We start from the raw sequence: 21,024 nt of genomic DNA, 5'->3' as shown, positions 1-21,024 counted from the left end.
TGTTACACCTTTCAGTCCTTTTACTGTCAATTTCTGTGTAGCACTGAATGACCTCATATGCCCGTGCTTGGCCCTAGGCCGCCTAAATTCTATACAGGCAGCCCCCGTTAACAGCGGCACCTGTTAATGGCTTCTCCGGTTTTATGATGCTAGTCTAGAGATAACATTAACTTGATTTTATGCACTGATCTCTGGTTAATGGCACTGTTAAGCAGGCTTTTAGTGCCACATGTAGGTAGAAGAGGATTGGTGGCCAGAGGCAAGGAGGTTGTAGGATTCAGTAGTATTATTGATGGAGTAATGCCCTCCGTTGAATAAGGTGAAACCTTAAGCTTCTTCCTCCTCTTGCCATACTTCTCCCACTGAGGTGAAGTTTGTGAGACATTCATCACACAGAAAGGAACAATTGCAATTCTCCCTCTACATGTAGTAGAAAGTGTAAGTAGGTCTACCAATATGGGAGACAAAATAATGGTCTCTCTTGACCCCAACACTGGTGCTGGTCTTGTTCATTTCCATAAGAGAAAAACCATAACAAAAGACACAAAACAAAAAATTTATAACAATGCATTGGGCAAGAGAGTGAGTAAAAGGAATAATGGTAGAAAGCTGCTTATACAAAATTCAAAAAGCATACAAGGAAAAATAGCAGAAGAGTCCTATCTATATCCATGGCAGCCGAAGACAGGTTGACTTGGCAAGAGTGAGGTAGGTTAGGGGTCGCCCACAATCTTGCCCAATTTAACCATATTCAACAGCTGTTCTAGCTCATGCTGAAGGATACTCCATTTACAAAAGGTAAGTTTGTATCCTCTTTGTTCGTTGTATTGAGATACAAAACTTAGATAAAACTACAAATAAAGTATATTGATTTTATTAACAATGAAGCCAAATTATAAATATATAACATTTGCTATTTACATATTCTAGGATCTGCAGAAAAAGATGTTCAACAAACATTTATAAAAAGCCTCCAAACTTAGGGCAGGGATGGGGAAAGCACTTGACTATCAAATATATTTGAACATAATTTTTCTAGTAACTTTATATGTACAGTACAAGAATACTACAGGACTAAAGAATTTATGGCTGTTATAAATGCTTTTGAGGTTCATGAAGGTATTTGTAACAAGAAATGTATCCCAATACCAACTACAGTCCTTTAAATTCACAAAATTTTCCTCCCTTTCATTTAGCTGCAAATATAATATGTGCCAACATTATAAACAAAACCATATTTCTTAGTATTGTTAGTATGGCTTTCTATAGGGCATGGCAGCAAAGATTTATATTCAGCGAAAGGCACTATACTTATAGCTATACTATCTGTTATCAATAATTTAAGTTTTAAAGGAAAATGTTATACTATATATAACAATTAAAAGATAAAATTGAAACTATTATTCAGCTTAAAAGGCATTCTCTTCCTTACAAATAAACAAAACTGATTCAAGAGGTAGTGCACATGGGTTTTGTTGATCTGTGTAAAATGTTGTGATACCAGCTATTACATTGGTACTCAGTTGGCAGCATGACTAAGAATTTACAAAAAAAAAAAAAAAAAAAAAAAAAAAAAAAAAAAAAAAAAAAAACTTGTTTCAGGAGTGAGAACTGTCCATTCATCAACAGACATAATATCCATTCCCTGACTCCATATCAATTCAACCTTTGATCATTCACAATGCCTGTATTTTGTCACTTTTGTTTCCAATTACTCATCTTTTACATGATTACCAGCCTTTACAATTATTCTACTAAACAATGAATATTAGTCATCAATGTATCTGCCTTCAATTTGAACCTGACTTTCTGTGAATAGCCTTTATTAGTTCCACCATTAGCTCAAAGAAAGTACCTTGTGCCTCATTTAATACTTCAACTATGCCAGGGTCTAAGTGTTCATAATTTTTTTTAAATATCATATATTTAAGCCTAATAGTTCAGTCTTTGTTAAATCACACTTCTCCTCATTGCCAACACCACCATCATGTGTCTATACAAAACAGGTTGTGGGCCTGGGCAGGTGACTGTCTAACATTCACATGAATTAAGCTTAAAGTGTCAAAAGTACAAGTTTTCTTCAGCTAAGAGTGTCAAAAGTACAAGTTTTCTTTAAGATGTCATTTTGGGGAGGTGAGAAAGACTATGGTATTGCCATCACTCTCAACATTTGCTTTTAACTTTTCTGTCAATCTTCAATTTGCACGGTAGAGGCTTCCATTTCTAAAGAAATATGTAAAGAGGGCACACTAATATACTAAATGTTTAACTTTGGAGTCCTCATTAACTTCAGTTATGGTAACTGACAAACATGTATAAATATATATACCGTAAACATGAACATACCAGCTCCTGATTTTAAGCCTGACATTTACGTACAGCCATTCTTTTTACACCAAAATGCTCATTTCATTATCTTAAAATGGTATGATGACATCTTAAAATGGTATGATGACAAACCGCCAGTCTTTCTGTGTGTGCAATTTTCTCCATTTAATTAATTTTTATCTCTGGGAGAAGACTGTAAGTGTAACACCTCTGTTAACCTTGTCCCTCTCTGTATTATTTAGGTAACCAACAGCTATCTAACCTATCACCATTCCCTTTAAATATGTTTAGATACTATTTTATTCCATTTAATATTAAAGTACTTACTATGAAAATGTAACTGTTATCCCTTTTCAAAGCTTTATATCCAAATGCTTGTTTATAGTTTCGTTACTTGCCCAGAGGTTCACATCATTAACTAATACACATTCTTTAACACTTTCTACAAACATGTTAATATCATCAAGCTTAAGTCCTTCAACTTTTCTATAAAAAAAGCTGGCACAATGAGCTGTTACTTTTATTAGATTCTTCACAGCCAAAACTGAGGTTTACAAGGTAATTCCTCACAGTTTTCAACAATGAAATTAACAGCTCTCACTAAAATGGTGGCTCAGACCATTTTGTAAAGCATACCATTACAAAATCCTGCCTCTGCAATCAATTTGAATTTTTGGGTATTAACTATATCCATTGTTTAAAGCAAAATCAATTCCAGCAACTTATAAGCAAATTTATAAATAAGAAATTAAGAAATAAATTAGTAATGGCACATGAGTAAAAAGTATTCTAAAATTTTTGCACAAACCTGAAACTGGAATGGAAGACGCACATATAAACGTAGCAAATAAAGATCTTGTGATCTTGGGGCTTTATGATTATAATTTCATCAAGATACTGTATAAACAATACCTGCAGTTTCACATGGTTATGGATAAAAACCTCAGGATATGCAAAAGTACATAGCTTGAGGTGACATACTAATAAAAGGAACTTCAATACACCATTCCAGTTAAATACGAGTCATCAATACTGGAATGCAGTACTACCTGCTTATAATGTGAACCCTACAAATATTGGAATAATTTTGTTCTGCAGTCACAGAAATTCTTTGATGGTACTACATGAAATTAAAATATCAAACAGCTTCTATACCCCATTCATACAGTATGAGTGAAGGAGCTGGACATACAGAAATATGTTAACCTTGCCTCAAACTATGCAACTATAAGTATACATATTGTAATATCTTTTCACTGGTGTACAGTGATGGTTAATCATCAAATAATAATGCACACACTTCCATAGACACAAAAATGCTTCTCATGTCTCTTCACTCTTGTCAGTCAATAATCTCATATCAATAATCCTTTCCTCAATCAACCTAAGACTATATAAAATTATAAAAGAGCAATGGTAACTATTGTATCACTAACCAAAATAACTAATAACTTTTAAATATCAATTTGTATAAAAATAATTTCTCCCATAATGTACAATGAGCCAAAGGAACTAACGTTCATTATCTTCAAAGTGTGCATCTAAATAGTACCAACAAATAATGCATAAATTGACGATTAATACAAAAATTTTCTAAATACGTAATTTTAATAATCTTTGTAATTTACCAGTATTTACTAGGTAAAAGATGTAACTCAACAGTGAAAAACTTTTTATCTTTCTCGGCTTCAATTTCAAAATAAAAATGAGTTTTTTGATGCATAATAATATTTTATGAACTTTAATTCCTCATATATTTGTGTATAACTATTAAAAGAAAAAAAATTAATTACCACTGAACAATTTTAAACCATGTTGAACCAATTTCTACCAAAATTATATTGTCATCTGATACAAAATGACATCTTTTCCAACTCCTGCTGAAGTTACTGACTAACATTAAGACTCTTAATTGGAAATACTGTAAGTAGCATAGTGGAATATATCGATACAGAATTCTCAAAAAGATTTTCAGCATACCAAGGAGCATAGAACAGAATATCTATCATGGCAAGCTTAAATATGAGGTGAAATTAACCAAATTCACCTAACATCACATGCAACAGTATGGTTATTTTACTGCACATACCCTCACACTACTCCCTAAACCTAAGCTATATTTCTGTTTGGTGGCATCAACTACCAGTGAATGGGAATAGTATGCAAAACAGGTATAATGCAACAAGACCAACCAATGCCTTATAGATATCACCATCTCTAAATGTTTACAAAATCTCTTATCACAGTTTCAGGATATTGCATTACACTAAACTTTAGTGATGCTGTGGGAATATCTGGATACTCCCTAACCTACATAATAGACTGCTACAAATCTTCAATCTAATCTTGTAGTTAACTTTCTCTAACATACTCTACTATTGCAATGCTGTATCACTTATCTTCTACTGCAGAACTTTCAGACCCCAACAAATTAGTCAAATATTTATTAGTGGATACAGGGGTGGTTATTCCTGAAGCAGTTGTTACTACAGTAGGCATTGGAGAATTTACTTCAACAAGACTTGGTGACGACGAAGGAATATGTGGTGTAAAAGTAGGTAATGTTGGCAGAGCTGAAGCTACAGAGAGTAATGGAGAATTTCTTGATTCGGTGTTTGTTTCGGTGAGTACAGTCTCCCCAGTACTAACAAATGGATTAACCTGAAGGGTGTCAAAGACCAGGAAATATATAAGTGAAAAAGGAAATAATCAAAGCTTCCCTGTCAACATGAAAATTTTCACAAAAAATGCAATACATAATGGAATACAACTTTATGACATTAAGTAAATGACATTAATTACTAAGGGCATAGTGACTGACCGTAGAAATACAAGAACATGATACTTACGGTAAATAAACTGTCTATTCATGTTTAATACTTATGCAATATTAGGGGCGAGTATATTTCAAAGTTAAAAAATACCATTAAAATGTTTTTAAAAGTGCCATAGCCAAATTAATACAATAAATAAAGTTAGTAATAACTTCTAATGACAGCCATATTATGATCTCAATTAAAGCCCTATGCACAAAAACAATGGAAATTAATAATAATAATAAAAAAGTATTCCTCAACTGTATTACTTTCCAAGAATTGCCTCATTTGAAAGTATAACAATCTGATAAAATACAAAAATATGTACAGTCCAATGCTTATGACATGAAAAGAAATCTAAGCTTTTTGATTATGTATACATATGTACTATGTATACTTAATATTAAAGCATAATCTATACTTAACTAACACTAATTCATAAAGAAAATAGAACTATGTACAAGCAATTATAACCAACCTTGACTGAAGTCTGAGCTTTAGCCTGAGCTTTCTTCTCAGCCTTCTCTTCAGTTTGTTGAGCCATCTGAACTGCTGGAAGACGAGGCTGAGGTCGAGGAGTCGATTCATCTTCGAGAAATCGGATAAAGGCTTGTGACAATGACTGGTGGAAGAAAATAGGATAGGTTACCCAAATGAGGATGGAAAAAAAGATCTTCAAGAAATCAGCTGAAGTCTTGCAAAAATGAATACATGCAGTGGACCACCCATATTCACAAGGGATGTGTACCAAACAGCCTTCCCCCAACCCCCGCAAATAGTTAAAACCCACGAATACTTACAACCCCCCTCTAAAAATCCTTAAAACTGCCTATCTTGAAAGTTCAAATATCAAATGCATACCATCCTACTTCAAATAAACTTTAAATTACTATCCTATAACTGCATTAATCTTTGAGATTATATTACTAATATAATTTCAAAGTAGTCTTAAACATTTTACCATTGAAAATATACATGTACAGAAAATAACAAGAGAGAGAGAGACCATTGAATCGGCAACATCATATATCTGACCATCAACAGTGAAATTATGAATTATTTCTAAGATATATAGAATAATAATGAAAAGAGAGAGAGAGTGAGAATAAATCCTTACAACTCCTTCCCCTTCGCCAATACATATATCAAACTATCATTTACTCCCCTGCCCTCCTTTCTCCAAGACTGAGAATCGCTTTTTCTTTCATTAATCTTATTAATATTTAAAAATTTATATGTATTAGGTAAATCATTTATTTATCATACTACAAAACAAATATACATATGTAAGATTGAGAAGAGAGAGAGAGAGAGAGAGAGAGAGAGAAGAAGAGAGCGAGAGAGACGAGAAGAATGAGAGAGAGAGGAGAGAAGATGAACGAGAGAGACGAGAGAGAGAGAGAGAGAGATGAGAGAGAGAGAGAGAGAGAGAGAGAGAGAATTTTTTTTTTTTTTATTGTTATTGTTGTTTAATCTCGTTAAATTTAATATCTGAAAATTAGTACGTAATGTAAATTACTATTTTACTACTAGCTGTACCCGGCCACACATTGCTGTGGCTCAGTCTGGCTAAATGGAAAAGAAAGAAAAGACAAAGCTCCTTTCTCTTTCTCTTTCTCTCACCAACAATAACTGTCTTTCCCTCTTTCTTCTCACTAATACCAACTCTCTCTCTCCTCCCAAACACCCGCTCTTCTCTGTCTGTCTGTCTCTCTCTCTCACTTTTTCCATCTTTCTCCTACCAACACCCCCTCTACTCTCTCTCTCTCCTCCTCTCCCTCTCACTCCTTTCCCTTATTCTCCCTTTCTCTCTTCAACGATCACTGTCTCTCCCTCTTCTGACTAATACCATCTCTCTCTCTCTCTCTCTCTCTCTCTCTCTCTCTCTCTCTCTCTCTCTCTCTCTCTTCCAAACACCCACTCTTCTCTGTCTGTGTCTCTCTAACTTTCCTTGTCTTTTTTCCTCTTTCTTCTCCCTAACACCTAGTCTACTCTCTCTCACTTCCTGTCCCTCTCATTCTCTCTCTGTCAAGCCCATTCTTAAACTCCACCCTCTTTGATGTCATTGATGTTTACCCTATAGCATTCTTTTTCAAATGATAAATCATATGTATAAAGGAATTATGTATGATAAATTTGTAAAGTAAAGTCTATGGGTATAACCAGCCCTGTTTCACAGACAAAACCAGCTCCATTTCAGGGAATCCCTTCTCACCCCCACCCCATACGGAGGGGGGCAGGTAGGATGAAACCTCATTATAAAAATGCACGTATTCGAATGCAATGTTGTGTCAAAATTTCAAAACAATCGGTGAAGAACTTTCGGAGATTTAAGATTTTGAACAAACGAACATTTACATTTTTATTTATATAGATAAAATGTAGTATAGTACCCTTAAAGATATATACATACACTTCTAACACTTCCAGCCAAAACAGAGGGAGAGAGTTACCACTATGACATGCATATCTTAGAGAGAGAGAGAGAGAGAGAGAGAGAGAGAGAAATTACATTAGTCACAGGCAACTCGCTCCCCCTCCTGTCACATTACATACTTCAACATATTTGACAGCTCTGGACCTCAGTTTAGTACCTGGATCTAAAAAGAATGATGCAAGGTAGAATGGAAATTTCTTCTTTCTTACATAATTTTCTAATTTCAAAACTAACATCTTACTAATTCACTATATGTAGAATTTTCTTTAATGATATGATATTATTGCTGTTTGCATTATTATCATTTGAAAATTAGTAAATCATTTATTTATCATACAAAAACATACATCTCTGTAAATGAGAGAGAGAGAGAGAGAGAGAGAGAGAGAGAGAGAGAGAGAGAGAGAGAGAGAGAGAGAGAGAGAGAGAGAGAATTATTATTTTTATTATATATCATTTAATCTTATTAAAATGTAATAAACCATGGCATCGTATGAGCACCCAGTGAGGGAAACCAATAGATTCTCATATATCTTTGGTTCAAGGGTTGATAGTCCATTGTCTTAGAATACACCTACTATTCGGAAATGGATAAAGGTGGCAAACTCCCAGTCAGTTATAGAGACTTACCTCCCACCAATAAGTAAGTCTATCCTAATTCAGTTAAGACTGAAGGTTTGTCCCGTATATGAACAAATGACAAATTTTTAACTAATTTATATTTTTCATAACTAACAAACCTGAGATCTTAACAGATAAAGGCCCACCCCTAACCACCCCTTCTAGTAGTCTAAACTGGGTTGGAAGAGTAACTGGCTGGTCATGAGACGCTGAGGGCATTCTGGGTACTACATGCCCCGTGACCTGGTATAGATGCCAATAGTCCCTGGATCTCAAGTTTAATTTTAATTCTAACAGTTTCCAGCTTGGCGCTAGTATTATCCTAATGTTAAGACCTCAGGTTGTTAGTTATGAAAAATACAAATTGGTTAAAAATTTGTCATTCAGTAATGAAAATAACACCAAAATACACTCATCAGTGAATATCCATCGTCGGAAAAACCAGCAAATTTCCCATGAACAATGGGTAGATATGGTCAAAAGAAAATTCCATGAATACTGAGTCCACGAATCTCGAGAATGCGAATATGGGGAGTTGATTGTATTGGGAGGAAACATGAGAGATTAACTTAGCAAGGAAAATATACAGGAACAGTGCAATATGTTAGTATAGCTGCAATAATCTTATAAAGTTGTTTAAAATATACCAACAAGTCAAATTTCCACATGAGGCTGGCAAAGGAGATTGTGCCATGGGGGAATTTCTCTCGGAACCGCTGACAGAAGAGACAGAAGGTTGGGAATCACTCTGCCTGTGGCTACAGAGGCACCATGACGGTCAACCTGAGGTCGCTGGAACTCATTACTCTGTTCAGAACCTGACGGATCACGTAGAACAGAGGGAAGGTATACACTTCAGAACAACAGGATCCAGGACCACCAAGGAGTTGACCTCCAGCTTTCTGTTGAAGCGAGTGGCAAAGAGGTCTAACATGGTTCTTCTCCAAAGGTGGAATGGCCTGTCTGCTAAGTCCTGGTGCAGAGACCAATCCATATCTAAGACTTGACATCAACAGCTTAACTTATTGGCCACCATGTTCCTCCTGCCTGGAACGTACCTGGCCATGAGCTCCACCGAGTTGTCGATCGTTTACTGGTGCATCTCGACTGTCAACGAGTGGAACTGGCGAAAGAAAGAGTTGTCTTCTCCAATGAACAATTCTAGGACCATGAATAGAAGACCTCTAGCTTCTGTCGATGAAAAGAGGTCTAACATAGGTCTTTCAAAGTAGCCAGAAGAGATAATACGGGATGTCCTATAACAAAATGCTCAGCACAGATAAGTTTTAAATATCCTACTGTCAACTTGTGCATTGTCAAAGTAATTACACTGTAGACAGGGGAGAAGTCCTTGAGCTGCCCAAAAAACATGCATCTCTAATAGAGGTGACATCCTATGAAGTGATCCCTTGTGAGGACATATAATCAGTATGCTACTCATCAGAGGAGATGTCCTATGATGGTAAGAGAAAACACCTTCCCCAACCTTGGTTTAAGGAGCTACCATGGTGACATTCCTGAGCATCGTATCACAGAGCTAAGATGGATCTTAACTACTTCAGAGATAAGAACACTAGGATATGAGTTACATTACCGATCTGGTTACTTGGATGAAAAGGTAGGTTAGGCTAGGAATCGAACCCAACCCAATCCCAAACTCTTGAAGAATGGGAAAATCTTCTTGCAGAATCAAGAAGCAGAAGAATATGCTCTGGGAATCTGAAGAGTATTCCCAAAATGCATAAGCTCAAACCAGCTGGGCTAGGCTAAGAATTCCAACACTTAGGCTAGGATAAGATGGAGAGATATGACCCAACCACCTAGGCTAGGCTAAGTCGGTAGGAGAAGGTTTAACTAGCTCACCCATTGTAGGCTAGGCTAGGCTAGCCAAAGAACTTATTCACTTACACTTGCTGCACAAGAATTCAACCACTTAGGCTAAGCTAAGATGGAAAGGAAGGTTCGAACTAACTACTCAGGCTAGGAAGATGGTTAAGGTAGATTTGAACTAGCTAGGCTAGGCTAAGAACTCAACCACTCGCTAGGCTAAGACTCAACCACTTGGGCTAGGCTAAGATGGTTAATAAAGCAAGTTCAACTAGCTAGGGTAGGCCAGGCTAAGAACTTAACTTGCTAGGCTTAAGAACTCAACCACTTAGGCTAGGTTAAGGTGGTTAAGGTAGTTTAGGATTCTGGACTAGTTAGGCTAGATGGTTAAGGTTAAGACATGTTCGACTAGCTGGGCTAGGCCAGGCTAAGAACTCAACTACTTGGGCTAGGCTAAGATGGTTAGGGCATTATCAACTAGCTAGGATAGGTCAGACTAAGAACTTGACCACTTTCTAGGCTAAGAACTCAATTAGGCTAGGCTAAGTCAGAAAGGCCAGCAGTTCCGTATCCTTCCTTCGCCTTGAAGCCTTTTTGGTCTATACTCAAATACCTAACCAGAGAGTAGGTCTGGATCCCAGTGAAGGCTGGATGGCTTGATTGAATGATTCCGTTGACTTGCTCTGGAAGACGTCAATCAGTCTTTTGCTGTAGACCAAATGCATTACACAAACGTTCCAAATTACTGTTGGGTAGGTCGTCAACTCTTCCACCAAAAGAACTATGCGCTCGCATAATGGAATAAATAGGTAAATAGATAAAAAATGTATTAAAATGCAAGAAGAATAGTACTATTAGGGTAGTAATACATTGCATTTTTGCTTGAACTTCAGAAGTTCCAACTGCATGACATCCTCTGAGAGGCTATTCTACAGCCCAACAGCATGAGGAATAAAGTACCTCTGTCCAACCAAGAAGTTCAACAGTGAGGCCCATTTACTTCATATTGATGCTGCTATTCAGCGAATGGGAAATCTGTATGAAATCTTCTAATCAATAGTGTTTTCAATTAACTGGAGTTCAGCCTCATACCCCACTAACTACACCATTCCCTGATCCGGTCCATGTCCTAATGGAGGCTGAGGGTAGCTTCATGCCTTCTAGTGGAGACTTTACTACACCAACAAGTGTTGCATCATCGACATACTGAATGATCTTGTTTTTCAGGCCAACAACCAAATCACTTAAATACCCTAAAAATAACAGTGGACCAAGAACACTGCCCTGTGGAACCCCAAGCACAGTAGGTCTTGGTTCTCTGAAGATCCTGTCTGCAGCAACTCGCTGCTACCTACCTATAAGGAAATCTTGAGGTAATCCTAAAACATATCCACCCACAACAAGATTCTGAAGTTCATAAATAAGTGCCTTGTGATTTATTAGATCGAAAGCAGCATTAAAATCTATTTGAATTGCTCTGCACTCAGAACACTTATCAAGGTTCTCTTGCAAATGGTATGTCAAGTCTAAAAGAGCATTGCAGGTGCCCATCTGCTTCCTGTATGTATAATGACTAACAATTCTTTAGATCCATATACATACTTATAGTACTGGCTTAAAAATAAGTTTTTCAGCAACTTTGGAGAGCACATGGAGAATAAAGATTAACCTGTAGTATTAGCCTGTACTTACTGCACTCATCCACAAAGATACTACATCGACATAAAAATCTATACAATCTAGTAATCTTGGGAGACAACACAGTAGAGGGAGAGTATATTTAGTTTAACCAGACCACTGAGCTGATTAACAGCTCTCCTAGGGCTGGCCTGAAGGATTAGATATTTTCACGTGGCTAGGGAACCAACTGGTTACCTAGCTTATTGTGGGATCCGAACCACATTATATCGAGAAATTGATTTCTAATACCCAGAAATAAATTCCTCTGATTCCACGTTGGCAAAACGGGGAATCGAACTCAGAACTACCGAATCAGTACGCGAGCATGTAAACCACTTGTCCAATGAGGAATTACAACACAATAGAAACTTTTTAAAACAAAGGGAAGAAACCATCAGGATCTCCATCCCAGCTATCAAGATTATCCAGAATTTTCTTAACATCCCTGGAGGAAAATGCAAATTTTGTAAGAATAGGTTCAAGATGATAAGTATCAGGGAGAGGGACATCCTCAGCTGATTGCTTAGTTTCAAAAGCTTGATAAAGGAGTTCAGCCTTTTTCCTAGGACCAGTAACCAATCTACCATCATCTATTAATAGTGGTGGAATGGAAGACTAGTCTGACCAAAAGACAGATGATGCTAATTTGGTCCACCACAGTTGTAATTTAAGACATAACCCAAGATGGTACACTCAGCTTGCATGTGTATGTCACAATTATAAGGGATGAAGTCATGACTAGGATGAGAATGAACAGTAGCAAACTGAAGTAAATTAAATGATCAATCGAAAAGAGTGAATGGCACAGCACTAAATAATGAAAACCAGTGTTATTCATAGAAAGCACACAGGAATGATGCATCACCCTGCAAGACAGTGGAGTGTAAACCAGGTATGCTCAGTACAGCTTGCTTCCATGATCTATGAAGTTGATGTGAATGGGTCTGTTTAACATTGAGTACAGATTAATGGGTTGTAAGAACAAACATCAATTGAAAATAATTTCGTTACAGAACAAGTAGAAATACAATCCACTACTGTTTTGACATTATGTGAATTTCATATGGGTATTACATATTGTCTTTGTTAATTTACATTCAATGTCTTTGTTAATTTACATTCAATGTCTTTGTTAATTTACATTCAATGAACACATTTAACCTATATACAGTGGAATCTCGGTTTTCGTACATGATCTGTTCCAGAACCTCCCACGAAAACCGAAACAATAATTCCCATAAGGAATAATGTAAATACAATTAATGCATTCCAGACCCCCGAAAATATTAACAAAAAATACATTTTATAGGGAATAAACAGTTTTACATGCAGAAAACAATGAAAAATAAATGTAAATCACTAATGAAATGAATAAATGAACATTTAAAATCAGTCTTACCTTTAAGGAAAACACCTGTTAGCATATGGAAGACGGAGAGGAGGGGAGAGGGAGGAGGAGAGGTTATTGTTTGGAAGGGGAATCTCCCTCCAGAAGGACTTCAGGTATCAAGGACCTATCTGGGGTTAATTCTCTTTGTTTTTTACTGGCACTATTTGAGGTTACTTCCGCTCTTCGTTTTATACTGGCACTAGGACCAGCTTGAGAGCTGCTGGACCCCTGTCAAACAACAAAACTGTCCAGAGACATTTGTTTCTGGCATTTCTTTAAAATTTGCATAAAATCAAACCCAGCATTGTCATTAAACATGTTGGAGAGACAGATTGCAACTTCTTTGTTGGGATGATAATTCCCCACAAAATTTCTTAGATCATTCTACTTAGCAAACATGTCCTTAATCCTTGAAGTAGGCACATTATGTAGGCTCATTCATTTTCTGAATTTTTCAAACCAGCCTCTGCTGGCCTTAAATTCAATAACAGCAGTGCTTTACAGGCATTTTTTTTTACTGAGATTGGCATGAAACTTCCTCCAACACTTTGCTATGAGTTCTTTCTTATATTCTATTGTTTCTCGCCTTTTTTACACAAGGGATAGCACTTGGAACTTTCTTTTGCCCCATGATGGCTTATTTAGCAGTTGGACTTGAATAAAAAAGCACAAAAAGCACAAAAAAAACGAACACAAAAGCAGAATGGGTCATGAAAGAAGATGGGATGCTGTTTGGGCGTTCAATATGGGGCCCGGTCAAGCATTGGGCCCTGGATGGAGTGTTTTTAAGTGTACAAAAACCAAGGAAATGTACGATAACCAAGAAAAAATTTTGTAAAAGAAAAATCTAAAAAAAAAAAAAAAACCCTATGAAAACCGAGGTTTGACTGTACAGTGGACCCCCCGCATTATTCGCGGAAAATTCACGCATTCGCAGTATTTTTCTATGATAAATATCCACAAATTCCTGGTTTTTTGATGAATTTCATTATAAAATGCACTTTTTGTGATAAAACTATTAAAAAAACCAAGTATGAAAATTTTTAGTGGGTTTTTCTTGAGTTTTAACTAACAAAATAGGCTGTTTTTAGCATTTTCATAGGGGTTCTAAACATTCGCAGGTTCTAACTATTCACGGGGGGGTCTGGTACGCATCGCCCGCGAATACGGGGGACCACTGTATTATGCAAACAAATTTCTTAGAAGTTGACCTGTAAATTAATCAGCCCTTAGGAAGAAAAGTCATATCCAAGGAGAAACTGCAGAATATTTGTAATATTCTTGACTGAAGCTTATGATGAATAGAATTACTAGTATTGTAAGGAATTCTATCACCTTGTTTAGTCGTTTTCTTTGCTGGGATGATCGGAACAGTTGTTTTAAGTTGTGCATGTGTGGTTACGACTGACTGCTTCAGTCAGTATCAGTACAGAGCTAAGTCTCAAGGAGCAAGGGGGACATCTTGTGTCAAGTCAGTAAGGGTATAGAGACCTGAACAAGTCAGTATTGGGATAGAGACCTAAGCAGTCCTAAGCAGCATGGGGGATGTCTGGAGTTGAGTCAGTACGTATTGGGATGGAGACCTGAGCAGTATTTGGCAGCATGGAGGACGCTTATACCAGATTTAGGAGTCCACAATGGCAATATGTTTTGGGACTCAGGGCCTGCAGGGTGAATCATGAGTGTGAGATTCAGCAGAATCAACTTCATCTGGGGAAGTAGCATCGTCTGCTTCGGAGAATCATGGCTCCTGGTTGGCAGCTTTGACTGTGTTGCAATTTCATCTGCGGTGGCACATGCAGCTCTGGCTGCTTGCATGTTTGCAGGAGGTGATCTCATCTGTATTTCTGCTTTATGTCATGTTTTTCCCCCCCAAGAATCTGGAGTGTCTTGCACTGTTTGTTGCAGTAGGTTTTTGTACCTAAGGTTTCTGCAGTTATTTTCGTTAATGTTTACTTACTCAGGATTTGATTTGATTTATATAGATTTCTGGCATTATGCCAAGCACTGGGGCAACTAAGGCCATTCAGCGCTGAAACGGAAATTGAAAGTTAAAGGTTTGAAAGGTGTTACAGGAGGAAAACCTCACAGTTGCATTATGAAACAACTGTTAGGAGAGGGTGAACAGTAAGATGGCAGGAAGAGTACAGGCAGTCCCCGGGTTACGACGGGTTCAGCTTACGATGTTCCAAGGTTACAACACTTTTCAATTATATTTATCAGAAATTATTTTCAGGTTTACGACGCATGTTCCAGGGTTACGGCGCCTACAACGCTGACCTGGCAGAAGAAATATGACTCCAAAAATGCATAACAATCAATATTTGACATTTTTTTTATGAAAAATGCAATACAAATGCAGTTTACATAGTTTTTAATGCACCCAAAGCGTTAAAAGAAAGGTTTTCTTAGGATTTTTTATGAAGTTCCAGCTTACAATGCGTCTCAAGAACGGAACCTCTGTTGTATCCCGGGGACTGCCTGTATAAGAACAGAGGTACAGTAAAAGGAATGAAAGTAGTTGCAGCTAGGCGCCAAAGGGACGCTAAAAAAACTTTTAAGTAATGCCTACATTGCACCAAATGAGGTGCACTGACGCCACTACCCCCCTACGGGATACTGTACTCAGGAGGATCATGTTACTGTGTTTTTGTGGCTTTACCTCTATGTCATAACCCTGTTTTGATTGTTTATTAAAGTTTATGGTCCTGTTTTGTCCATGTGAAATGTTTTTGTAATTCTTAATCCATTTGTCATGTTGCCTGCTGTTATTAATATCATTATTTTGTATAGTATTTACTTTGTTCTGAAGTCTCTGCAATGTAGCAATAATTTATGTTAACTTAACCCTTAAATGCCTATTGGACGTATTTTACGTCAAGATAAATTGTCTGTCGGGTGCCGATTGGACGTATTTTACGTCGACATACAAAAGTTTTTTTAAAAATTTGCGGAAAAATACTTATAGGCCTACCAGCCGAAAACTTTTGAATTACGTGCCTTGGGGAATGCTGGGAGTTCACGGATCAAGGTGCTGTTTTGTTTACAATCGTTACACAGGCGCGCAAGCGCAAATTTCTTTCTTATCGCACTAAAAAGTATCAGTGACACATCTCAGAAATTATTTCGTCACATTGACATAATTTTTGCACCATTTTAAATTAGCCGTTACATGGAGTATTATATGTGAAAATGTGTGCAATTTTCAGTAGAATACAAGAAAAAAATACTCATGATTGTAGCTTTTATCAGTTTTGAAATATTTTCATATAAATAACGATAAGTGCCAAAATTTCACCTTCGGTCAACTTTGACTCTACCGAAATGGTCAAAACACGCAATTGTAAGCTAAAACTCTTATATTCTAGTAATATTCAATCATTTACCTTCATTTTGAATTATCGTGAATTTATGATAAAAACTTTTTCCTTATGTCCGCGCGGTAACTCTTCCAAAAAAATCATACATTTATTCGTCCAATTGTCGTAATGTTAGCACCATTTTAAATTAGCCGTTACATAAAGTTTTATATATGGAAATGTGTGCAATTTCATGTAGAATACAACGAAAAACAACTCATAGTTGTGGCTTTTATCAGTTTTGAAATATTGTCATATGAATCACGATAAGTACCAAAATTTCAACCTTCGGTCAACTTTGACTCAACTGAAATGGTAAAAAAACACAATTGTAAGCTAAAACTCTTACATTCTAGTAATATTCAATCATTTACCTTTATTTTGCAACAAATTGGAAGTCTCTAACACAATATTTCGATTTATGGTGAATTTATGAAAAAAAAAAAACATTTTTCTTACGTTCGCGCGGTAACTCTTCCGAAAAAAATCAGACATTTTTTCTTCCGATTGTCGTATGTTTGCACCATTTTAAATTAGCCGTTACATAAAGTTTTATATATGAAAATGTGCACAATTTCATGTAGAATACAACAATAAACAACTCATGGTTGTAGCTTTGATCAGTTTTGAAATATTTTCATATAAATAACAATAAGTGCCAAAATTTCAACCTTCGGTCAACTTTGACTCCACCGAAATGGTAAAAAAACGCAATTGTAAGCTAAAACTATTAAATTCTAGTAATATTTAAATATTTACATTTATTTTGCAATAAATCGGAAGTAAAAAAACACAATATTTCGATTTATGGTGAATTTATGAAATAAACTTTTTCCTTACGTCCGCACAGTAACCCTTCCGAAAAAATCATACATTTTTTCGTCCGATTGTCGTAATGTTTGCACCATTTTAAATTAGCCGTTACATAAAGTTTTTTATATGAAAATGTGTGCAATTTCATGTGGAATACAACAAAAAACAACCCATGGTTGTAGCTTTTATCAGTTTTGAAATATTTTCATATAAATAACAATAGAAAAAATTCATCCTTCGTTCAACTTTAACTCAACTGAAATGGTCGAAAACTGCAATTGTAAGCTACAACACTTACAGTCTAGTAATATTCAATCAATTACCTTCATTTTACAACAAATTTGAAGTCTCTAGTACAATATTTCGATTTATGGTGAAATTATGACAAAAAATTTTCTTTACGTCTGCGCGGTAACTCTTCTGAAAAAATCATACGTGCGATTGTCGTAATGTTTGCACCATTTTAAATTAGCCGTTACATAAAGTTTTATATATGGAAATGTGCGCAATTTCATGAACAATACAACTAAAAACAACCCATGGTTGTAGCTTTTATCAGTTTTGAAATATTTTCATATAAATAACAATAAGTGCCAAAATTTCAACCTTCGGTCAACTTTGACTACCGAAATGGTCGAAAAATGCAATTGTAAGCTAAAACTCTTATATTCTAGTAATATTCAATCATTTACCTTCATTTTGCAACAAATTGGAAGTCTAGCACAATATTTCGATTTATGGAGAATTTATGAAAAAAAAAAAACATTTTCCTTACGTCCGCGCGGTAACTCCTTCCGAAAAAATCATACGTGCGACTGTCGTAATGTTTGCACCATTTTAAATTAGCCGTTACATAAAATTTTATATATGAAAATGTGTGCAATTTCATGTAGAATACAATAAAAAATAATTGAAGGTTGTAGCTTTTCTCATTTTCGAAATATTTGCATATAAATCATGATAGATAGAAAAAAAACCACGTTCGGTCAACTTTGACTCTACCGAAATGGTAGAAAAAACTCTACCGAAATGGTAGAAAAACGCAATTGTAAGCTAAAACTCTTACAGTCTAGTAATATTCAGTCATTTATCTTCATTTTGAAACAAATTCGAAGTCTCTAGCACAATATTTTGATTTATGGTGAATTAAAAAAAAAACTTTCCTTCACTCCGGGCGCGGATTCTCAGCCGCAAATCTCCGAAATGCGTACGTCGCATTCTCGGAATATTTGCTCCATTTCATATTAGGCGCTTCATAGAGTTTTATATATGAAAATGTGCGCAATTTCATGTAGAATACAACAAAAAATAATTGAAGGTTGTAGCTTTTCTCATTTTTGAAATATTTGCATATAAAAAAATATATAAAAAAATTCAACATTTGGTCAACTTTAACTCGTCCGAAATGGTCGAAAACTGCAATTGTAAGCTAAAACTCTTACAGTATAGTAGTATTCAACCATTTATCTTCATTTTGAGACAAATTGGAAGTCTCTAGAACAATATTTAGATTTATGGTGAATTTTTGAAAAAAACATTTTTTTATGTCCGCGCATTACGAATTCATGCATCATTTTGTGATAATATTTTCTCTGTGTTGCTTTGATTGTTTTACAATGTGTTATATACCAAAATGATTGCAATTTAGTGTACAATACAACAAAAAAAAATTAACTCGTTAGCTTTAACTGTTTTGCTCACAGCGCGATTTGAATACAATTATATATGAAATTTTGTTTTCGCGCTATCATATATTGCATTATTTATATATGTTAATGATATTTTTTTTTATTTCTGATGCTTGCATACTAAACTTGAGGCAATGATAAAAAAAGGAGCCAAAAATGAACTCTTAATCTTGAAAACTAAGCACGCTGTGATTTTTTGAAAAAATATTTTTTCCGCTTTGGCACTCACTCTGAGACCCCCTCAGCATACGGGAGACGATTTTTATTATACCCCTTCAGCGTTTAAGGGTTAATTTTTATGAATATGTTGTGTCAACATTTTTACTGACTGAATGCCAAGCCTTGTTTTTATGCTATCTTAGGGAATTTATTTTATTTTGATTAATTTACTGACTGTAATACTGCTTTTCCTGATACCACTGTTATTTTGTACATTCATTTGGGTTTTATCTGATGATTCAGATATTTATATGTTATTTGAATAATGTTGTTTAAGGTACTGACTCATTTGTAAAGATGTATATAAAAGCTGTAAGTTTTGTGAATAAATTAGTCTCAGCTTTTGTATTGTTTAGCTCCATCCTCCTTTGTCTGCTGCTGCTAAGTTTTCTCAGTCCCACTCTATTATTTTTTTATATTTAATGAATCTACTGAACCCAAAAGCAGTTCATAACAGTATCGTTACGTTTCATGGCTCATTTACTGTGTTTATTTTTTATGTCCCATAAAGCTACTTAAATAGAATTTTAATTTTTTATCTGCTATTGTCTTAGAGTACAAAAATTATACTTGGACTGTTTCTCTTGTTACAATAAGTTACCATGCAATGGAACTCTATCTTAAATTACAATTTATATCATAATAACAAGTTTGATGTTATTCCACTTACTGTGTGATCAAGGACATCAACTCTCGAAGTAACATGAACATTACTAGCAGGAGGGGCAAGGAAGTTTGCTATAGATGACAGCCAGGATCGACCCTGCATATCTAGTCCTGTTCTTACTCTTTCTTCTCCTGAGAAGTCAAGTACTTCAGCAATAATTCGCAAAACCTCTTGCCGTTTGTCAACAGGAGTGGCAAAATACCCAACAAGCAAGTTTCGGAGTAAATTCCTGTCGGAGAAAATGTGAATTTAGTTATATTGTACAGTATATATTATAGTGTATTCAGTAAATAAATGCTACTAGCAACAAAATCTGTTTGTTAATTATAAAGAATATAATAAATGGTTTTAAAAATCTGTCACATTTACAGCTTTATAATTCAAAAGTGAAATAAACCAAATATACATCAAACAGAAACATAAGAAGAAATAAATTACATTTTAACAAAAACACAAAGACTTACTTTTCAATTTTACCTTCAGATGATGTTTTCAGACAAATTACTTCTTCTCGTGCTTTCCTTGCTACTTCTTCTTGAGAAGTTACTGTTGGTTTACAAGATACAAAAATACATATATATTAATAATAATTCAACTTTTATTCTTATTGAATTTAGCATTTATGTTTTCCACCAAAAAATAAAATTTTCTTCCAAGATAAAAAAATGTTACATAAAAAGAAAACAACATATAAATGATTCTTTCAGGTAACACTTTTCCTGGCCTGTATATCAATAGACTTTATTAGGAGATTCAGTTAATTTTTCATACACTTCCCATAAGATAAAACAATTGTACACTAAAAGTTTTAATGAGTACACAAAAAGTTTTATTCTGAGTACAATGTTAAAAATGCTAACCTACAATAAAAAACCACTTAAAGTCTTCAGAATTAGTTTTCGTGTGCTGAGGTACAAAAACTGCTATTTTCATTCTAAAATCCTATAACAGCTACAAGTAAAATTTTTCACAAAATTCATATCAAACAGCAATTTGAATGCACAAAGGAAAAAAAATGTTCTTCATACACAGGGCAAGCAAATACACTACTCGTAGCACAGTGATGAAAAAATCCAAGCATTTAAGAAAGGGTAAAACTCATCCCTTCCAAATACAGTTTTATGGTGTCTTACACCTTGATACACATATAATTTTACTCAAAACAAAAAGGGAGATGGA

The 21,024-nt window shown here is 35.3% G+C and overlaps 1 protein-coding gene across 1 annotated transcript in view; it reads right to left on the bottom strand.

Annotated features, from left to right (window-relative positions):
• Positions 1 to 858: 858 nt before the first annotated feature.
• The window catches only part of LOC135216771 (thyroid receptor-interacting protein 11-like), a 238,047-nt gene continuing 217,881 nt past the window's right edge, over positions 859 to 21,024 (bottom strand). Inside the window, exons 19-22 of the mRNA XM_064252246.1 lie at positions 20,310 to 20,391; positions 19,849 to 20,074; positions 5,623 to 5,766; positions 859 to 4,989 (exon numbers count right to left, since the gene is read on the bottom strand). Coding sequence (XP_064108316.1) covers positions 4,720 to 4,989; positions 5,623 to 5,766; positions 19,849 to 20,074; positions 20,310 to 20,391 — 722 coding nt within the window. The 3' untranslated portion in view covers positions 859 to 4,719. The remainder of the gene's footprint in view (positions 4,990 to 5,622; positions 5,767 to 19,848; positions 20,075 to 20,309; positions 20,392 to 21,024) is intronic.

Source organism: Macrobrachium nipponense, chromosome 6 (genome assembly GCF_015104395.2).
Source record: "Macrobrachium nipponense isolate FS-2020 chromosome 6, ASM1510439v2, whole genome shotgun sequence".
Classification (NCBI taxonomy): domain Eukaryota; kingdom Metazoa; phylum Arthropoda; class Malacostraca; order Decapoda; family Palaemonidae; genus Macrobrachium; species Macrobrachium nipponense.
This window is presented reverse-complemented; position numbering and strand designations above follow the sequence as displayed.